General features: G+C 38.9%; 1 protein-coding gene and 1 long non-coding RNA gene across 4 annotated transcripts in view; both read left to right on the top strand.

Annotated features, from left to right (window-relative positions):
• LOC129633236 (uncharacterized) overlaps nucleotides 1-21,004 on the top strand; it is a 168,352-nt gene that overhangs the window by 128,563 nt on the left and 18,785 nt on the right. The gene's annotated exons all lie outside the window — the stretch shown is intronic.
• LOC129633235 (cytochrome c oxidase subunit 7B, mitochondrial-like) lies at nucleotides 17,873-18,263 on the top strand. The gene has a single exon (XM_055555120.1). It carries the CDS (start codon nucleotides 17,900-17,902, stop codon nucleotides 18,155-18,157), a length of 258 nt encoding a protein of 85 aa, XP_055411095.1. The 5' UTR covers nucleotides 17,873-17,899; the 3' UTR covers nucleotides 18,158-18,263.

Below are 21,004 nucleotides of genomic sequence, written 5' to 3'. Positions count from 1 at the left end.
GACACATATCTACAGAACCTTTGAGCAGAGGATTGCATAGTTTCCAGGATAAGTAACCACATTGGCTCATTTTTATGTTTATCATACAGTTGGGAGAAAATAGCAAAATTGGTTTTCTAAAGACAATAGGTATTGCTTTTTAAAACATGAAATGTCTTGGATGTGTTGCCAACATCATATTTGTTTCCTTGAAATCTAGAGAACTTCTGTTCCTTTTTAAATATAATAATGTCCTTCAAACAAAACACTTGGTCTAAATTAGTTTTCTTCAAAGCATATTTAGTTGAATCAGAAGCTAAAGAAACATATGATTTTAAGCCACACACAAATGTTTTGTTTATTTTTTAAATTTCTTGACCAAAAGGAAAAGATAATTGTCTTTGTGCTTTGCAAAGAAAACACGTTACCTCATGGCTGACAGTTTGTGACAGAGCAAACCCATGTGAGCTGATATTGAGAATTTTCATGATGCCTTTTGGAAATTCAACAGACTGGCATTATTAACCTAGTGAAATTGGAAATCCAACAATCAATCAAACCATCATCATGAACCAAAATACCCTCAAAGCAGCTGCCATTTACAATTAAGTGATAATGATCTTTACAGGAAAAATTATGGTGGCATGAAAGCACCTGCTGTCAAAATTAACTTTTCAAAAAGCAGAAGCTATTTCACTGCCGTAATTTTAAGCAATAGTTGTTATTAGGCCTATTTAAAGCAAATTAGCACATGGTTTGTTATTAAATATATAACATATTTACCTCAAGAACCATATTGTAAAGACCATTAATTTTCCCCACTGGAAATTGAATATGTTTTGTCAAATGGCAGCTATGCTTTTTCCCGCACTGAATTCTGCCAGCCAGAAGACAGACACACAGGGCTGCAAGGGAATGGAGGCACTGGATGTGAAGTGGGCTGCCTTAAAATCAAGGGCCCATTCTTTGGAATTATGTAACTGGCATTTGTTTCAGCTTCTAAATATGAATCTCTTTGACTTTTAGTCATTGACATTTCTCCTTCCTTCCAGCATTTTATGTTGCTTATGTCATTGTCTTCATAAGCGTTGTTCTTGACGCCCAAACAAACAAATAAAATGAGCAAAAGAGAAAGTGATGAAGTAGTAGTGTAAATACAGAATGCAGATAGGTTGTTAAGGGTATCACTGAGTATTCATGAAAACTTCAGGGTTACCTCTGAGAATCAGGGAAAATTAGAGTTGTAAATAAAGTTCTATATTCCTTCAAAGTAGACTCCAATGCTGTGTCCTTCTCTGAGGACACATCATTCCTAATCACTAGTTCAGCTTAAGTTGGGTCTTGTGGCCGAAAGCTGAGAGGACTAGGGCTGAGTCAGCTTGACTGTTCAGGGAAACTTGGGAGGAGACAGTTGTTGAGTCCACATCCTTGGCTCACCTGGCAGAAAGCCACACACCTTCCCATGGCAAAATCAGCCAACACACAATGGGGCTGGGGATGGGAACTCTTTCGCTCACTAAATTTAAAAATGAATTTCACACATATTTCATCTGGGGAACAAGAGCACATGCAGTGGCAGGCAAGACTGAGAGGGGCCCTGCATGCTTTAGTCAGTGAGATCATGGTATTACCATCTCACTGGGGAGTTGATCATGTCGTGATGTATGCATTTCTGAAGAGTTGAGCAAATGGTATAGGTAAGTTGAGAATGTTTATTTTACATATTTTATTTATTTTTAAAGCAGTGGCTACCTGAAAAGAATCAGAAACTAGATAATGATTTGTGCATTTCTGCCCTTTTTTTAGAATGCATTATATTCAGTAATGAATCAAACTTTCTCTGTGTCCTTGATCATTTCCCTGTGGAAATGATGTTGCTTCTGTGGGGTCACTGCTGCTGCTGCTGTTGTTAAGTCGCTTCAGTCGTGTCCGACGCTGTGCGACTCCATAGACGGCAGCCCACCGCCTGGGATTCTCTAGGCAAGAACACTGGAGTAGGTTGCCGTTTCCTTCTCCAATGCATGAAAGTGAAAAGTGAAAGTGAAGTGGTTCAGTTGTGTCCAACTCTTAGCGACCCCATGGTCTGCTGCCCACCAGGCTCCTCTGTCCATGGGATTTTCCAGGCAAGAGTACTGGAGTGGGAGCCATTGCCTTCTCCCTGTGGGGTCACTATGAAATATTAAACTCACTAGAAAAGGTCTTCTAGATGGCTTCACACATTGCTCTCTCCTCCCTAATTGCATTAACATCTCCCTTTGGGCTTCCCTGGTGGCTCAGATGGTAAAGTGTCTGTCTGCAATGCAGGAGACCCAGGTTTGATCCCTGGGTTGGGAAGATCCCCTGGAGAAGGAAATGGCAGCCCACTCCGGTATTCTTGCCTGGAAAATCCCATGGACGGCGGAGCCTGGTAGGCTACTGTCCATGGGGTTGCAAAGAGTCAGACACGACTGAGCGAAGGGAAGATTGTTCTCTCCTGGAATCACTTTTTTCTTTATATTTCATAACATAGGGTCTTCAGGCTTATTCCCTTTGTCTAATGCTGGTTTTTAACCCTTGTTCAATTCTTCTCCCCCCCCCCACCCCCCCATTTAAATATTCCACAAGGACCTGATCTAACCACATTCTCTGCTTGGGGAATGTCATGGCATTAGCTTTCACCTTTCTGAATCTTTGTCACTGGCCCCAACTTCCCCTCGAGTTCCTTACCTTTATTTGTTTGTTATTGCAGACAGTACCTTCATTCATGGCTTCCATTGCAAAGTAACACACCTTAAACTCATAATCTTTCTTTCAAACTTTCCCTGCCTCTTTCCTCTTCCATCTTTTTTTAAGTTTTTTCTTTTCTTTTTTTAATTAATTTTTTATTGAAGGATAATTGCTTTATAGAATTTTGTTGTTTTTTGTCAAACCTCAACATGAATCAGCCATAGGTTTACATATATCCACTCCCTTTTGAACCTCCCTCCCATCTCCCTCCCCATCCCACCCCTCTAGGTTGATAAAAAGCCCCGGTTTGAGTTTCCTGAGGCATACAGCAAATTCCCATTGGCTATCTATTTTACATATTGTAATGTAAGGTTCCATGTTACTCTTCCCATGTATCTCATCCTCTCCTCCCCTCTCTCCATGTCCATAAGTCTATTCTCTATGTCTGTTTCTCCATTGCTGCCCTGTAAATAAATTCTTCAGAACCATTTTTCTAGATTCCATATATGTGCGTTAGAATACAACATTTATTTTTCTCTTTCTGACTCACTTCACTCTGTATAATAGGTTCTAGGTTCATCTACCTCATCAGAAATGACTCAAATACATTTCTTTTTATGGCTGAGTACTATTCCATTTTGTACATATACCACAACTTTATCCATTCACCTGTCGATGGACATCTAGGTTGCTTCCACGTTCTAGCTATTGTAAGTAGTGCTGCAATGAACAACGGGAGACATATGTCTTTTTCAACCCTGGTTTCCTCAGGGTATATGCCTAGGAGTGGGATTGCTTTGTCATATGGTGGTTTTAGTCCTGGTTTTTTAAGGAGTCTCCATACCGTCTTCCATAGTGGCTGTATCAATTTACATTCCCACCAACAGTGCAAGAGTGTTCCCTTTTCTCCACACCCTTTCCAGCATTTATTGTTTGTAGACTTTTTGATGATGGCCATTCTGACTGGTGTGAGGTCCTATCTCACTGTGGTTTCGATTTGCATTTCTCTAATAATGAGCAATGTTAAGCATCTTTTCATGTGTTTGTTAGCCATCTGTGTGTCTTCTTTGGAGAAATGTCTATTTAGGTCTTTTCCCTACTATTTGAATGGGCTGTTTGTTTTTCTGGTATTGAGTTGTATGAGCTGCTTGAATATTTTGGAAATTGATCCTTTGTCAGTTGTTTCATTTGCTATTATTTTCTCCCATTCTGAGGGTTGTCTTTTTCCCTTGCTTATAGTCACCTCGGTTGTGCAAAAGCTTTCAAGTTTAAGTAGGTCCCACTTATTTACTTTTGTTTTTATTTCCATTACTCTAGGAGGTGGGTCATAGAAGATCTTGCTTTGATTTATACCCTCAAGTGTTCTGCCTATGTTTTTCTCTAAGAGTTTTATAGTTTCTGGTCCTACATTTAGGTCTTCAATCCATTTTGAGTTTATCTTTGTGTATAGTGTTAGGAAGTGTTCTAATTTCATTCTTTTAATGTAGCTGTCCAGTTTTCCCAGCACCATTTATTGAAGAGGTCGTCTTTGCCCCATTGTATATTCTTGCCTCCTTTGTCAAAAATAAGGTACCCATAGGTGCATGGGTTTATTTCTGGGCTTTCTCTCTTGTTCCATTGGTCTAAATTTCTGGTTTTGTGCCAATACCATACCATTTTGATGACTCTAGCTTTGTAGTATAACCTGTAGTCAGGAAGGTTGATTCCTCCAGCTCCATTCTTCTTCCTCAAGACTGCTTTGGCTATTCTGGGTCTTTTGTATTTCCATATGAATTGTGAAATTTTTTGTTCTAGTGTGGAAAATGCCACTGGTAATTTGATAGGGATTGCATTGAATCTGTAGATTGCATTTGGTAGTATAGTCATTTTCACAGTATTGATTCTTCATACCCAGGAACATGGAATATCTCTCCATCTGTTTATGTCATCTTTGATTTCTTTCATTAGTGTCTTATAATTTTATGTATACAGTTCTTTCATCTCCTTAGGTAAGTTTATTCCTAGATATTTGATTTTTTTTGTTGCAGTGGTGAATGGGATTGATTGCTTAATTTCTCTTTCTGATTTTTCATTGTTAGTATATAGAAATGCAAGTGATTTCTGTGTATTGATTTTGTATCCTGCAACTTTGCTAAATTCACTGATAAGCTCTAGTAATTTTCTGATACTATCTTTAGGGTTTTCTATGTACAGTATCATATCATCTGCAAACAGTGAGAGCTTTACTTCTCTTTTCTGATCTGGATTCCTTTTATTTCTTTTTCTTCTCTGATTGCTGTAGCTAGGACTTCCAGAACTATGTTGAATAATAGAGATGAAAGTGAACACACTTGTCTTGTTGCTGATCTTAGGGGGAATCTCAATTGTTCACCACTGAGAATAATGTTTGCTGTAGGCTTATCATATATGCCTTTACTATGTTGAGGTAGGTTCCTTCTATACCAATTTTTTGAAGAGTTTTCATCATAAGTGGGTACTGAATTTTATCAAAGGCTTTTTCTTCATCTATTGAGATTATTATATGGTTTTTATCTTTCAATTTCTTAATATGGTATATCACATTGATTGGTTTACATATATTGAAGAATCCTTGTGTTCCTGGAATAAATCCAACTTGCTCATGGTGTATGAGCTTTTTGATGTGTTGCTGAATTCTGTTTGCTAAAATTTTGTTGAGGATTTTTGCATCTATGTTCATCAGTGATATTGGCCTGTAGTTTTCTTTTTGTGTGTGTTGTCTTTGTCTGGTTTTGGTATCAGGGTGATGGTGGCCTCATAGAATGAGTTTGTAAGTATTTTTTTCCTGTGCAATTTTTTGAAAGAGTTTTATAAGGATAGGCATTAGCTCTTCTCTAAATGTTTGATAGAATTCTCCTGTGAAACCATCTGGTCCTGGGCTTTTGTTTTGGGGAAGATTTTTGATCACAGCTTCAATTTTGGTGCTTGTAACTGGGTTGCTCATAATTTCTATTTCTTCCTGGTTCAGTCTTGGAAAATTGAACTTTTCTAAGAATCTGTCCATTTCTTCCAGGTTATCCTTTTTATTGCCATATAGTTGTTCATAATAGTCTCTTATGATCCTTTGTATTTCTGCCCTGTCTGTTGTAACCTCTCTTTTTTCATTTCTAATTTTGTTGATTTGATTCTTTCTCTTTTTTTCTTGATGACTCTGGGCTAAATGTTTGTCAATTTTGTTTATCTTTTCAAAGAACTAGCTTTTAGTTTTATTAAGCTTTACTATTATTCCTTTCATTTCCTTTTCATTTATTTCTTCTCGGATCTTTATGATTTCTTTCCTTCTACTAATTTTTTTTTTCTTTCTCCAGATGTTTTAGGTGTAAAGTTAGGCTATTTGATGTTCTTCTTGTTTCTTGAGGTAAGATTGTATTGCTATAAACTTCCCTCTTAGGACTGCTTTTGCTGCACCCCATAGGTTTTGAGTTGTCATGTTTTCATTGTCATTTGTTTCTAAAAATTGCTTGATTTCCCTTTTGACTTCTTCAGTAACCTGTTGGTTATTTAGAAACATGTTGTTCAATCTCCATGTGTTTGTGTTCTTACAGTTTTTTTTTCTTGTAATTGATATCTAGTCTAATAGTGTTGTGGTTGGAGAAGATGCTTGATATAATTTCAATTTTCTTAAATTTACTGAGGTTTGATTTGTGTCCCAAGATGTGGTATGTTCTGGAGAATATTCCATGTGCACTTGAGAAGAATGTGTATTCTTCTGCATTTGGATGGAATGTCCTGAAAATATCAATGAGATCCATCTCATCTAATGTATCATTTAAAACTTGTATTTCCTTATTAATTTTCTGTTTTGATGATTGGTGTGAGTGGGGTGTCAACTTCTCCTTTTATGCGTGTTAGTGTTTGTCTTATGGGTGCATAGATATTTACAGTTGTTATGTCTTCCTCTTGGACTGATCCCTTGATCATTATGTAGTGTCCTTCCTTATCTCTTGTAATCTTCTTTATTTTGAGGTCTATTTTGTCTGATATAAAGATTGCTACTCCAGCTTTCTTTTGCTTCCCATTTGCAAGGAATGTATTTTTCCATCCTCTCACTTTCAGTCTATATGTGTCTTTATGTCTGAAGTGGTTTTCTTGTAGACAGAATGTATATGGGTCTTGTTTTTGTATCCATTCAGCCAGTCTGTCTTTTGGTTGGAGCATTTAATCCATTTACATTTTAAGTAATTATTGAGAGATATATATATATATTCCTATTGCCATTTTCTTAATTGTTTGGGGTTGATTTTGTACATCTTTTTTCTTCTCTTGTATTTCATGACTATATAAGTCCCTTTAACATTTGTTGTAAATCTTGTTTCATGTTATTGAATTCTCTTAACTTTTGCTTTTCTGAAAAGCTTTTAATTTCTCCATCAGTTTTGAATGAGATCCTTGCTGGGTACAGTAATCTTGGTTGTAGATTTTTCCTTTTCAGTATTTTAAATATATCCTCCATTCCTTTCTGGTCTGCAGAGTTTCTGCTGAAAGATCAGCTGTTAATCATATGGGGTTTCCCTTGTATATTACTTGTTGCTTCTCTCTTGCTGCTTTTAATATTCTTTCTTTGTGTTTAGTCTTTGTTAGTTTGGTTAGTGTGTGTCTTGGCATGTTTCTCCTTGGGTTTACCCTGTATGGGACTCTTTGTGCTTCTTTGACTTGATTGACTATTTCCTTTTCCATGTTGGGGAAATTTTCAAGCATAATCTCTTCAAAAATTTTTTCATACCTTTTCTTTTTCTCTTTCTTCTTCTGGGACCCCTATAATTCAAATATTGGTGTGTTTGATATTGTCCCATAGGTTTCTAAGACTATCCTCAGTTCTTTTCACTCTTTTTACTTAAGTCTTCAGAAGTTATTTCCACCATTTTATCTTCCAGCTTACTGATTCGTTCTTCTGCTTCAGATATTCTACTATTGATTCCTTCCAGAGTATTTTAATTTCAGTAATTGTGTTGTTCATCTCTGTATGTTTATTATTTAATTCTTCTAGGTCTTTTAAAATTTATTCTTGCATTTTATCCATTTTGTTTTCAAGGTTTTGGATCATCTTTACTCTCATTATTCTGAATTCTTTTTCAGGTAAATTGCCTATTTCCTCTTCATTTATTTGGATTTCTGTGTTTCTAGTTTGTTCCTTCATTTGTGTGGTATTTCTCTGCCTTTTCATTATTATTATTATTTTTTAAACTTTTTGTGTTTGAGATCTCCTTTTCCCAGGCTTCAAGGTTGAATTCTTTTTTCCTTTTGATTTCTTCCCTCTAAGGTTGGTTCGCTGATTCCTAGAATGTCAACGGTCACTCTTACCATCTCCTGTTTGACCACTTCCAATTTGCCTTGATTCATGGACCTGACATTGAAAGGTTGTTGTTGAATCACGCGAATACACCGGGATTCTTGGCCCCCGGAGGAGAAGAATTCAATCCGGGGCCAGAGACGAGGCTTGATCGCTCAGAGCTTTTGTGTAATAAAGTTTTATTAAAGTATAAAGGAGATAGAGAAAGCTTCTGACATAGGCATCAGAAGGGGCAGAAAGAGTACCCCCCTGCTAGTCTTCAGCTGGATGTTATATAGTCACTAGCAGTCTGTTAATGAAAGAAAGGAATGTCTTAAAATTCAGAATAGCACCAGGCCCCTCACCCATAAGATGTATTTTGGGATAATCTTGGCACCAAATGGTTTATCCTGGGCCATAAAATGATTAACTTGAATCTTAAAGAAGGGTAGACCACCATACAAGTAGTTTCATTTACATAGATTAGGGGAACAATATCTGAGTATAACATACTGGTTTGTCAAGTAGGTTCTGGGCCAAGAGGTGGAACCGACTTGGAGACAGAGTTTGGGGTAAAGGCGTAGTACATTAGCATAGCTTAAGACAAACATTTCCATAAGAAAAAGGCATTGGTTATCTGTAGGCTCAAGAATAGCTAACTTCAGGCGAAACCAGGTGTCATTATGGCAACACAGTATTTTAAGAGAAACCTCTCTTTAAATTTGTATAGAGAAAGAAAAAAATATTGCTAGTTTGTTTCCTCCTGCGGCTTAAGAGAGATAAAAATGTCTCACACTTGCAGGCTATTTCCTCCATTTGGAGACCCCTCTCTCCTTGGGGACCCTTAGATTTCCTATCAACCTGCCTAGGAAATGACTCTCTCAACATTCCAGGTTCCTATGCAATATGGCTCTTTACAGCATCGGACCTTGCTGCTATCACCAGTCACATCCACAACTGGGTACTGTTTTTGCTTTGGCTCCATCCCTTCATTCTTTCTGGAGTTATTTCTCCACTGATCTCCAGTAGCATATTGGGCACCTACTGACCTGGGGAGTTCCTCTTTCAGTATCCTATCATCTTGCCTTTTCATACTGTTCATGGGGTTCTCAGGGCAAGAATACTGAAGTGGTTTGCCATTCCCTTCTCCAGTGGACCACATTCTGTCAGACCTCTCCACCATGACCCGCCCATTTTGGGTTGCCCCACGGGCATGGCTTAGTTTCATTGAGTTAGACAAGGCTGTGGTCCTAGTGTGATTAGATTGACTAGTTTTCTGTGACTACGGTTTCAGTGTGTCTGGTCTCTGATGCCCTTGCAACACTTACCATCTTACTTGGGTTTCTCTTAGCTTGGATGTGGGGTATCTCTCACAGCTGCTCCAGCAAAGTGCAGCCATTGCTCCTTACCTTGGACGAGGGGTATCTGCTCACCGCCGCCCCTCCTGACCTTGAACGTGGAATAGCTCCTCTAGGCCCTCTCAGATGACCATTATATCTACTACTGCAGGCAGGAATCCCTTAGAAGAGATGGAGTAGCCATCATGGTCAACAAAAGAGTCTGAAATGCAGTACTTGGATGCAATCTCAAAAATGACAGAATGATCTCTGTTCATTTCCAAGGCAAACCATTCAATATCACAGTAATCCAAGTCTATGCCCCAACCAGTAATGCTGAAGAAGCTGAAGTTGAACAGTTCTAGGAAGACCTACAAGACCTTTTAGAACTAACACCCAAAAAAGATGTCCTTTTCATTATGGGGGACTGGAATGCAAAAGTAGGAAGTCAAGAAACACCTGGAGTAACAGGCAAATTTGGCCTTGGAATACGGAATGAAGCAGGGCAAAGACTAATAGAGTTTTGCCAAGAAAATGCACTGGTCATAGCAAACACCTTCTTCCAACAACACAAGAGAAGACTGTACACATGGACATCACCAGATGGTCAACACTGAAATCAGATTGATTATATTCTTTGCAGCCAAAGATGAAGAAGATCTATACAGTCAACAAAAAACAAGACCAGGAGCTGACTGTGGCTCACATCATGAACTCCTTATTGCCAAATTCAGACTTAAATTGAAGAAAGTAGGGAAAACCACTAAACCATTCAGGTATGACCTAAATCATATCCCTTATGATTATACAGTGGAAGTGAGAAATAGATTTAAGGGCCTAGATCTGATAGATAGAGTGCCTGATGAACTATGAACAGAGGTTCGTGACATTGTACAGGAGACAGGGAGCAAGACCATCCCCATGGAAAAGAAATGCAAAAAAGCAAAATGGCTGTCTGGAGAGGCCTTACAAATACCTGTGAAAAGAAGAGAAGTGAAAAGCAAAGGAGAAAAGGAAAGATATAAGCATCTGAATGCAGAGTTCCAAAGAATAGCAAGAAGAGATAAGAAAGCCTTCCTCAGTGATCAATGCAAAGAAATAGAGGAAAACAACAGAGTGGGAAAGACTAGAGATCTCTTCAAGAAAATTAGAGATACCAAGGGAACATTTCATGCAAAGATGGGCTCGATAAAGGACAGAAATGGTATGGACCTAACAGAAGCAGAAGATATGAAGAAGAGGTGGCAAGAATACACAGAAGAACTGTACAAAAAAGATCTTCAGAACCCAGATAATCATGATGGTGTGATCACTCACCTAGAACCAGACATCCTGGAATGTGAAGTCAAGTGGGCCTTAGAAAGCATCACTAGGAACAAAGCTAGTGGAGGTGATGGAATTCCAGTTGAGCTCTTTCAAATCCTGAAAGATGATGCTGTGAAAGTGCTGCACTCAATATGCCAGCAAATTTGGAAAACTCAGCAGTGGCCACAGGACTGGAAAAGTTCAGTTTTCATTCCAGTCCCAAAGAAAGGCAATGCCAAGGAATGCTCAAACTACCACACAATTGCACTCATCTCACACGCTAGTAAAGTAATGCTCAAAATTCTCCAAGCCAGACTTCAGCAATATGTGAACCGTGAACTTCCAGATGTTCAAGCTGGTTTTAGAAAAGGCAAGGAACCAGAGGTCAGATTGCCAACATCCGCTATATCATCAAAAAAGCAAGAGAGTTCCAGAAAAACATCTATTTCTGCTTTATTGACTATGCCAAAGCCTTTGACTGTGTGGATCACAATCAACTGTGGGAAATTCTTCAAGAGATGGGAATACCAGACCACCTGACCTGCCTCTTGAGAAACGTGTATGCAGGTCAGGAATCAACAGTTAGAACTGGACATGGAACAACAGACTGGTTCCAAATAGGAAAAGGAGTATGTCAAGGCTGTATATTGTCACCCTGTTTATTTAACTTATATGCAGAAATCATGAGAAACGCTGGGCTGGAAGAAGCACAAGCTAGAATCAAGATTGCCGGGAGAAATATCAATAACCTCAGATATGCAGATGACACCACCCTGATGGCAGAAAGTGAAGAGGAACTAAAAAGCCTCTTGATGAAGGTGAAAGAGGAGAGAGAGAGAAAAAGTTGGCTTAAAGCTCAACATTCAGAAAACGAAGATCATGGCAAGGCCGAGTGAGGTGGTAATCCTGTCTGCTGATGATTGGGTTTGTTTTGTTTGTTTTGTTTGTTTTTTAGATGAGGCATCCTGCCCAGGGTGCTATTGGTGGTTGTGTGATGCAGGGTCTTGCATTACAGTGGTTTCCTTTGTGTGAGTTCTCACTATTTGACACCCCATAGGATTACTTCTCTGGTTCTAGGGTCTTGGAATCAGTGCTTCCACACCAAAGGCTTAGGCTTGATCTCTGGTCAGGAATGAAAATTCCACAAGTGGTTTGTTATGACATCAAGTGAGATTGAAATAAATTTCCAAAAGCAAGAAACCAATGATTAACCCCCAAAAAATGGAAGTTACAAAATCAGTCAAATAATAATTAAAATAATGGAGTATACACATGTACATATACACCCATGAGCAAAGTCAAAACAGTCCAATAAAAGTAAAGTACAATAGATTGATCTGGGGAATAAAGGAAATAAAAAATTATATTTAACAGTTGAGAACAAAACTAACTAAAGCAGAAAACTGGAAAGCAAAACTAAAGCAAGGTGCCAAATTGGGAATAAAGCAATGAAAACAAAACTAACAAATATGTTGAGAGGAAAGAAAAGAAAGAAAGAATAGATATACAAAGTTAAGTAGTGGTAGATGAAGACTTATATATATTAAAGATTAACTGCAAGGGGAAAAGAACAGTAGGAAAGGCAAACAAAGGAATAAATGTAGAAAAAATATAGGGTTAAAAAAATAAAAGTTAAAATTTTAAAAAGGAGAAAAGATTAAAAAAAGAAAAAAAGGAAGAAAAAAGGAAAACACAGAACTGCAAAAGCCCAATGTAGATGCAGAGGTTTATAACAACAATAAAAAGTGTGACTAAATATACACCAATATATACACACCCATAAGGAAAGGCAAAACAGTCCAACAAAAATAAAGTACAATAGATTGACACTGTGAACAAAGTAAACCTAAAATTATATATACCAGAACAAAACTAACTAAAGCACAAACTGGAAAACAAAACTAAAGCAAGGTGCCAACTGGGGAATAAAGCAATGAAAATAAAACTAACAAATATGTTAAGACTAAAGGAAAGAAAGAAAGAATAGCTATGCAAAGTTAAATAGAGGTAGATGAAGAAGATTTATATATATTAAAGATTAACTGCAAGGGAAAAGTACAGTAGAAAAAAAAGGAATAAATATAGAAAAATAATTCTAGGTTTAAAATATTCAAAATTAAAAAAAGAAAAGAAAAAAAAAACAACACACAACTCCCTAGAATTGCAAAAACCCAAAATAGAGGCAGAGGTTTATAACAGCAATAAAACTCATGACTGTGAGGGGGATTAAAAAAAAGCTCAAAAGCTTAGTTAGATTTCATAGTGTCAATAAAATCGACAACTACAACAGAGAGCAAGGGGAAAGGAAGAAAAAAATCCAAAGAATCTACAGAACAAGTCAAAACATAAGAATAATCAATGTTTTTCTTGAGTTACTGCTGTCAGAGTCCTTTCCCTCGCTGGGAGTCACAGTCCACCTCACCTCCCTATGATGCCCTCTAACACTGTGCTGATCTCTGGACCTGCTGTAGGGCAGCTCACATTCTAATCTGGTCCTATTCCTGTGTGTTCTTGCCTCCATTCCACAGCTATCAGAACTAGTGTGTTTTCTTTTGTGGGAGCTCTCAATGACCTTTTATATATTCCATAGACACAGAGTCTGCCTTGTTGATCATGTGGAGTTTGTACAGCTGGTGGGAGGGTTTTGGGTCTTCTTCCTTAGTCACACTGCCCCTGGGTTTCTATTGTGGTTTTATTTCTACCTCTGGATTTGGGTCGTCCAGTGGGGTTTGCTCCTGAGGCTGCCCTGGAGGGCTTGTGTTTGCCCCTGTGAGGGCCAGGTGTGGAGGTGGTGCAGCTGCTTTGGTCGCAGGGGTTCTGGCAGCACCAGGTACTCAGGGGAGGTGGTGGCTGGGGCAGCAGGAAATATAATGCTCTAGAAGGGCATGGCAACCAGTATTGGCCAATAAGCTCCAGTGTTCTTGCCTGGAGAAGAACCTCCTTCCCTGACAGAGAAGCCTGGCAGCTCACAGTCTGCAGGATGGCAAAGAGTTGGACACTACCAAAGTGACCCTGTGTGCACAGGCGCAAGACTTCTTTTGCCTATGGCAACTCTGCCCCAGTGGGGGTTGAGCATGAAGGTGGTGCAGCTGCTTGGCTTGCGGGGACCCAGGCGGCGTCAAGTGTGCAGGGGCACAGACTGCTTCCACCGCAGGAGTTATGGCCCTATCAGAGTCTTTTTTCAAGCCTCTTGTAGCTGGTGATCGGAAGGCCTCTTTGGGCAGTCTTTTTTCATAGCTCCGCCCATTCAGGCACTTAGAGGGCTTCCTTACCTGGGGTCCTTTTCTGTTCGGTGCATCAGGCACATAGAGGACCCCCTCGTCTGGCATCCTACTCTGTAGATAGGCGTGTCAGGCACTTAAGGGGGCACCCTGGGTGGGGTCCTACTCTGTAATTCAGTGCATCAGGTGTTTGATGGGCCAGCCTCTCTATCGTTCAGCTCCCAATGTTGGTGTCGGGGAGAGAGGCTATGGTGATGGCTCCACCCCCTACACGTGACTCAGCAATATAGCCTTGCTTCCATGGCTGCCTGGCTTTCCTCCGCAGGAATTTCCCACCACAATCTCTCCTTCACATCCCCTTGATCCATCTCTCCACCATCAACAGCAGCCCTCGAGCTGGAATTGCTCCACAATCCCTAAACTCCAGCCACTGTGCTGTCTAGGGTATGTATGGTTTTGGCAAGGACCGTCTGATTCTCATTCCACTTAGGCTGCCACAGATCAGCTGTTTCCCTTCGACCTTTAATGTTTCTCCTCTGACTCAGACAATTGCCCGGATGTGGGGATCGGAACCCTGCTTCAGTTCCCCCCACCCACCAAGGGCAGGTCCAGTCTTACTAACACTCTCGTTTTTTCCCTAGTTCCCTCATCCTACCGAGTTTTGCATGGGCCTATATATTCTTTTCTGCTGTTCAGGTTCTCCTCTTTTCTCTCAGAGGGCGTTCTGCATGTGCTTCTGTGTCTGAAGGCGTACTCCTGATGTATCCGTGGAGAGAGATGTACTCCATGGCCACCTACTCCTCCACCGTCTTGTTCTTCCCTCCTCTATCTTTGACAATCACCTCTCCATCTTCCTGACAATCTGGCTTGGGAATCTCTCCATTAATTCTGATTCTTCCTTTTTCCTTGCCTCTCATCAGTCAGTGACCATGTTATTTTATTCTTTAATCTACAGGGAAGCAGTGTACCAGATTGGTTAAAAAAGAAGGTTCAGGAACCAGAGACTGAAGCCCCAAATGGGCGACCATAGGCAAATTTTAATCTTTCTGTACTTCAGTTTTTGCATCTATAAAGGTGAAAGAACAGAACTTAACTCAGAGAGCACTGTGTGATTAAATGATTTACTCACTTAGAACAGTGCCAGGTGCACAGTAAGTACCCAGTAGATGTGAGCTATTGTGATTATTACTACTTTTTTCGTGTATCGCCCCCTCTCCCTCCATTCTCCCTGTAATAATGCTAATCAGGCACTGTTAGTTCTTGGTTGGGCATTGAACTAATTCTTTTAAAAACTATTTATTTATTTAGTTTTGGCTGTGCTGGATCTTCATTGCTCTGTGCAGCTTTCTCTCTGTGCAGCAAGCAGGGGCTACTCTTTTTTGCAGTACGTGGACTTCTCATTGCGGTGGCTTCTCCAGTTACAGAGCACAGGCTCTAGGCCCATAGGCTTTAGCAGTTGCAGCACGCAGGCTTCAGTAGCTGTGGTGCATGGGCTTAGTTGTCCCACAACAAGTGGAATCTTCCTGGTCCAGGGATCGAACTCATGTCCCTTTCATTGGCAGACGGATTCTCAACCAGTGGACCATGAGGGAAGTCCTGAAGTAGTTCTTAATTGATCTCCTCATCCTCAGGATCTTCTCAGTCCAACTCAGCTTACATTTTGCTACCAAATTAATCTGACAGATGGCAAATATTTTTATTCTCGTGCTCAAAAGGATTTAAATTAGAAAATAAGGTCTTTGTTTGGCATAGCAGATTCCCTTCTGTTTTCCACTGTTAGCTGCACTACCCTGTTTCAGGAACCTTCCAGCCCAGCCATGATGAGTGGTTTACTTTTCTCCATTTATGTTTGCAATTGTCCACTTCCTTGCCTTTGCTTATGGTGGACCATCTGGTGGATCACCTTCCTCTTCACACTCTTCACTGTGTGGCCAAGTCTTCCTTTTCTTTAAAGATCTGTTCACAAGACTCTATCCATGGAGACTTCTTTTACCAGGTCATGTCCCTGGCCCCACAGGAAGTAATATGCCCTCCTTTTGCCTTCCGTAGAAACTTATCTGTGTAACTCTGATAATTATTTTTAGCTTTCTGCTGTATTTTTGTAGTACTTAAGTACCTTTATTATTCATAAATTCAGAGCAAATTTATACTTGATACAGCTTTACATTCTTCTCACATCTACACAGTGCCTCACTTATAGCCACTGGTCAGTACCTAGTCCCTGGGTCTGTGGGCTAGTCAATGCCCAGTATATCTTAAAAATATCTTACATGACTTGAAAAAAGAAAGAAAATATTTATTCTTTATTACCAGCCAACATTATTTATTATTCATGGTAAAGGCTGACTCTTTCCAGTAAGAGTTGCATTTGAACTCAGAAACCACAGCATGTGAGAGTCAACATTAACCTTAGAGGGAGTGGTCCAACCCACGATGGGAAAACTAAGGCCAGAGGAAGACAGCGACTAATCCAAAATGCAGACCAAGTTGTAAATAGCTAAGTATCTCTGTAGCAGAGGCTGCTGTAAAGTTCTGTACTCTTGGACTAATGTTTTCTTTTTGATTGTTCTAAAATAATCTCTTTGTGGTCTAAGAGTAGTAATCAGAGAGTTCATATAAAGTTTCTTTCAAACTCTAAAATAATTTCCAAATGGAATAATTATTAATCATTTATGAAGAGGTTATAATTAGCATAGTGGCACATCTTGAAGAATGAAACAATTTAGACTGCTGAATATTTGTGATACTTAAATATAAAAAGCATTGGAAACACCGGAAGCGATGAAAATTATTAGTGTACATGGGTGTTTCTTGATGACAATAGCCAACTCAAACTTCTCATGTAGGACTGGTTATTTGCATATTACCTTTCCTTCCCTCGGGGCTTCCTTGCTAGCTCAGTTGGTAAAGAATCTGCCTGCAATGCAGGAGACCCGGATTCGATTCCTGGGTGGAGAAGATCTGCTGGAGAAGGGACAGGCTACCCACTCCAGTATTCTTGGGCTTTCCTTGTGGCTCAGCTAGTAGAGAATCTGCCTGCAATGTGGGAGACCTGAGTTCAATTCCTGGGTTGGGAAGATCCCCTGGTGAAGGGAAAGGCTACCCACTACAGTATTCTGGCCTGGAGAATTTCAGTCCATGGGTTTGCAAAGAATTGGACAGGACTGAGCGATTTTTGTTTTCACTTTTCCTTCCCTCTATTACAAAGTGACTGTTTTTTCCCTCTTTCTTCAAATTTCACTCAGAGAATGACTTTGCTTATCTGTAAAATGTAGATGATAATGTTAACCTCATTGGATGCAGGAAAATTTATAGAATGTATCAGTTCAGTTCAGTTCAGTCGCTCAGTCATGTCCGACTCTTTGCGACCCCATGAATCGTAGTATGCCAGGCCACCCTGTCCATCACCAATTCCCAGAGTTCACTCAGACTCACTAATGTGAAGCAAGTACTTAATTACTGAGTCCCCATCTCTTCTTTGTCACCCTTCTTGAGATAACAGATGCATAGAAATTATGCTCAAATTAGAACATGTCAAATCTTCCTAATACTTTCTGGCTGAGCTCATGGAGAGCCTTAGAATGACTTTTAGCACTCACTCCAGGCTGCTACTATCAATCAGATAGAGTTCACACGTGAGGTAGGACTTATTTGTCATCCTGTCTTGGATAAATGAGAGATGGTTTTTCCCCCCCGTTTCTAAATGTGGTTCTGCTACATCTATCTGCTTCGTTCCCGCACCATATCAGTCTAGCACTTTGCCTTCTGACTTGGTTTTAGAACAGGGCCTACCCACATTCTACCTTGATTTCTGTTTCTTTTCCTGTATTCCGAAATGGTTCTGAGAAACCAAAGGTGTGGCTTATTATGGCTTGGATATACAAAGTTATTCTATCCTGAGTTGATTGTAATACCTTGTTACTTTGGTTATTCCTCCATTTTAGCAAAAAAAATATGCGTTTCCCATTTGTTTTCGCCTATATATATATAAATACACACAGGATTCTGCAAGGGTACTAGACGCTGGATTGCTAGAGGCCAGCAGCTGTAGTTGCAGCTATTTTATGTTCAATCTCAGGATGTTTCCCTTGGCTAAAAATGCACTAAGTCGTCTGAGAGTTCAAAGCATTCAGCAAGCAGTGGCAAGGCAGATCCACCAGAAGCGGGCACCTAATTTCCATGACAAATACGGTAATGCCATGTTAGCTAGTGGAGCCACTTTCTGTGTTGCTATATGGGTATATACGGCAAAACCAATTGGAATAGAATGGAACCCATCGCCTGTTGGCAGAGTCATCCCAAAGGAACGGAGAGAACAGTAATCATCCCAGCTGGTTTAAAAAACTGAATTGTTTCAAAATCAACTCATAATTAATTCCAAGTAAAAGTACTATGTACTCATTAAAATATGGCATGTTTGAAGAAATAAAGTATACTTGAAACCTTCAAAAAATATATATATATGGAATATTTTAGTCTAAAACTTATTCTTTTGAAAGTTTCAAGACCAGACTAAAAAAAGGAAAAAAAAAAAAAAAAACACTTAGAATCTGAATGTAATATTAGGTAGACAAGTCTCTAAAGATCAGAGAAATCCTAGTTTGAACATATTCTGTTTCTAGATTTTCAAAAATCTTTGAGTAATTTCTAGTCCTTAACTGTGTAATCTTTAAAACCAGAATAAAGCTCTCTCCTTGTTATGAAGACTTAGAATAATTCATGAACAGTGCTCACTGAACAGAGGCTGTCACTGAAATAGGGATTCAATTAAAGAAATTATCAATTTATCCAAGTGTACTTTCAATGTAAAAAACAAAAAAAAGTAATTCTGTAAATTTCCCACTGGGAAAATAGCATCTCATTTCCTTCTTTTGAAAGAATGCATGACCTTTCACAAAAATCTCAACTTAAGCAAAAAATTGCTTAATGAGCTAGTTTGCCAGACTTAATGAGAGATGTAATAAAAGTTCTTTTACATTTAGATCGCCTTTCTTTTTAATAAAATAATTATCTTCAAATATTCTACAGAAATCTAAAATAATTTTTTGAAAAATAAGCTTAATCCAAGGAAACTATAATGGAATTGATTATAAAAAATTTAAACTCAGTTAGCATTAAAGTTATACTTTAAATATAAATGTACTAAATTGTTAAAATAATGTATCTTGATGGTGATGGGTATAGAATTAGAGATAGAAGTAGAGATTCTTCTTAATGTATTTCTGTATTGAATTGTTGCAACAAGCATTACTATTATTTTTGACAGTGAATTTGTAAAAAAGAATTGAAAGTGAAGATGAAGTCGCTTAGTTGTGTCTGGACTTCAAGCCCATTGACGGTAGCCTGCCAGGCTCCTCTGTCCATGGGATTTTCCAGGCAAGAATACTGGAGTGTGTTGCCATTTCCTTCTCCAGGGCATCGTCCCAACCCAGGGATTGAACTCAGGTCTCCCACATTGCAGACAAACTCTTTACCATCTGAGCCACCATTTTTACTAAATTAATTTTTAGTTTTGACTCTTGGTAAAATTGTGATGCAGTTATGCTCGTGGTCTGTATTTTCTGCCTCCTTATTGTGTAAGATTTTTTTCCATTTCCTATTTCCTTATCGTAGTGCTCATGCTATCTATCAAAATTTCCTGCCAAGAAGAGTATGAGAAATCGATACTCTTAAATATATATTATTTCTAAGAGCATATATATTTTTTCCCTTGAATATATATTTGTTATTCAACAAAGATCAAAGTCATAAGGTCAGACATAAAGATCACCTTGCTTGAATTTCTAATTTTTATCAGCAAGAGGAGGGTTTTTTGAATGATGGAGACTTTCTGGCTCCATAAAGTCATATCATTAGATGTTGGAAGTAGTCTGTTCTGCCTTGTGCATAAACATGGACCTGGTTACTGGACCATGGCATTATTGACTGACTGATGCTGATGGTTCTACACCAGCATGTGTAGACCACATAAAGATCTTCCTTGTTTTGTGATTGTTGTTTGCTTGTTTTTCAATAAAGTGAGATGCCACTTCAGAGTTCTGAGCAAATTAGTGACAAGATATACCTTCATTGTAAAATGATTGCTCCAGCTGTTGGGTTGAAACTAGGATATAAGAAAGTGAGGACTGGAAACAGAAAGCTCACTTAGGAGGCTATGCAGTAATGTAACTGAGAAATAGTGGTAGCATGAATGGGAAAGGAACAGTGGTGGTAGTATGAATAGTTCAAATTTAACATCTATTTGAGGGTAGAGCAAACAGGATTCCCTGTAGATTGGATCTAAGACACACGAGTCAACAAAGATTCCATGGTTTTGGCCCAGACAATTAGAAGGATGAAGTTGCCTTCATCTCTGATGGTAATTGGTATTAATTACCAATTTTTAGTAAACAGTTGAAAAGTTTTATTTAGAAGGGTCTGAGAGAGGTTCTGGACCTATTCTTGATTTTTTTTTCCCTCCTCTTTCATCTCCTGGTTCTGAGTAGTCCTCAAGCTTCTTCCAGTTTGTATCTGATTTAGTTCAAATAAATAACTTTCTCATATCATGATCATTAGACTGACTCTTTTTTAATTGCTAAAAAGGTCAAAATTTAAGTTCAGAATCCTCATGAACTGTATTAATAAAGTCACTATGATTTATGTTCTGATTAGTATTCATGCATTCCGATAGTTCAGAATTGAAAGAAACAGTTTTATAATATCTACAATGCCCACAAATGCCTGCTGCGGAGCTCTGGAAATGTTAGAAGCCTGCCTCTTATCGGTGCAGTCCATCAGTGTTGTTGATTGAATACTTTCCTGGCCCAAGCTGCAGCAGCAGGTTTTTTCCTCTTGTTTTAGTTTAAGTATCTCCTGCTCACTTATGCATGGATGGCATCAGACCAATCAAGCCACTGTGAGAAACCTGCCAATTACACGCTGTCATTCACTTATATTACCCTCACCAGCAATAGTACCTATTTCATATCGGTTTAAGGAGAAACAGTGGAGGAGATGTTTGTTCATTTCTCTTTTAAAAATGCTTCCTATCTGGCCAGGACTACAGGACAAAGTTTTTGGAAGAACATTATTATGCTTTCTCCTTAATACCTCAATGGCATGAGAACATTCTGTGGTCATATTTTCTGAGCACAGTCAAAGAAATCAATGGAAACCAAGCTTTAAAATGT

Source organism: Bubalus kerabau, chromosome 18 (genome assembly GCF_029407905.1).
Source record: "Bubalus kerabau isolate K-KA32 ecotype Philippines breed swamp buffalo chromosome 18, PCC_UOA_SB_1v2, whole genome shotgun sequence".
NCBI classification, from domain to species: domain Eukaryota; kingdom Metazoa; phylum Chordata; class Mammalia; order Artiodactyla; family Bovidae; genus Bubalus; species Bubalus kerabau.
Note: the sequence above shows the minus strand (reverse complement) of the source record. Positions and strands in the feature narration are given on the sequence as shown.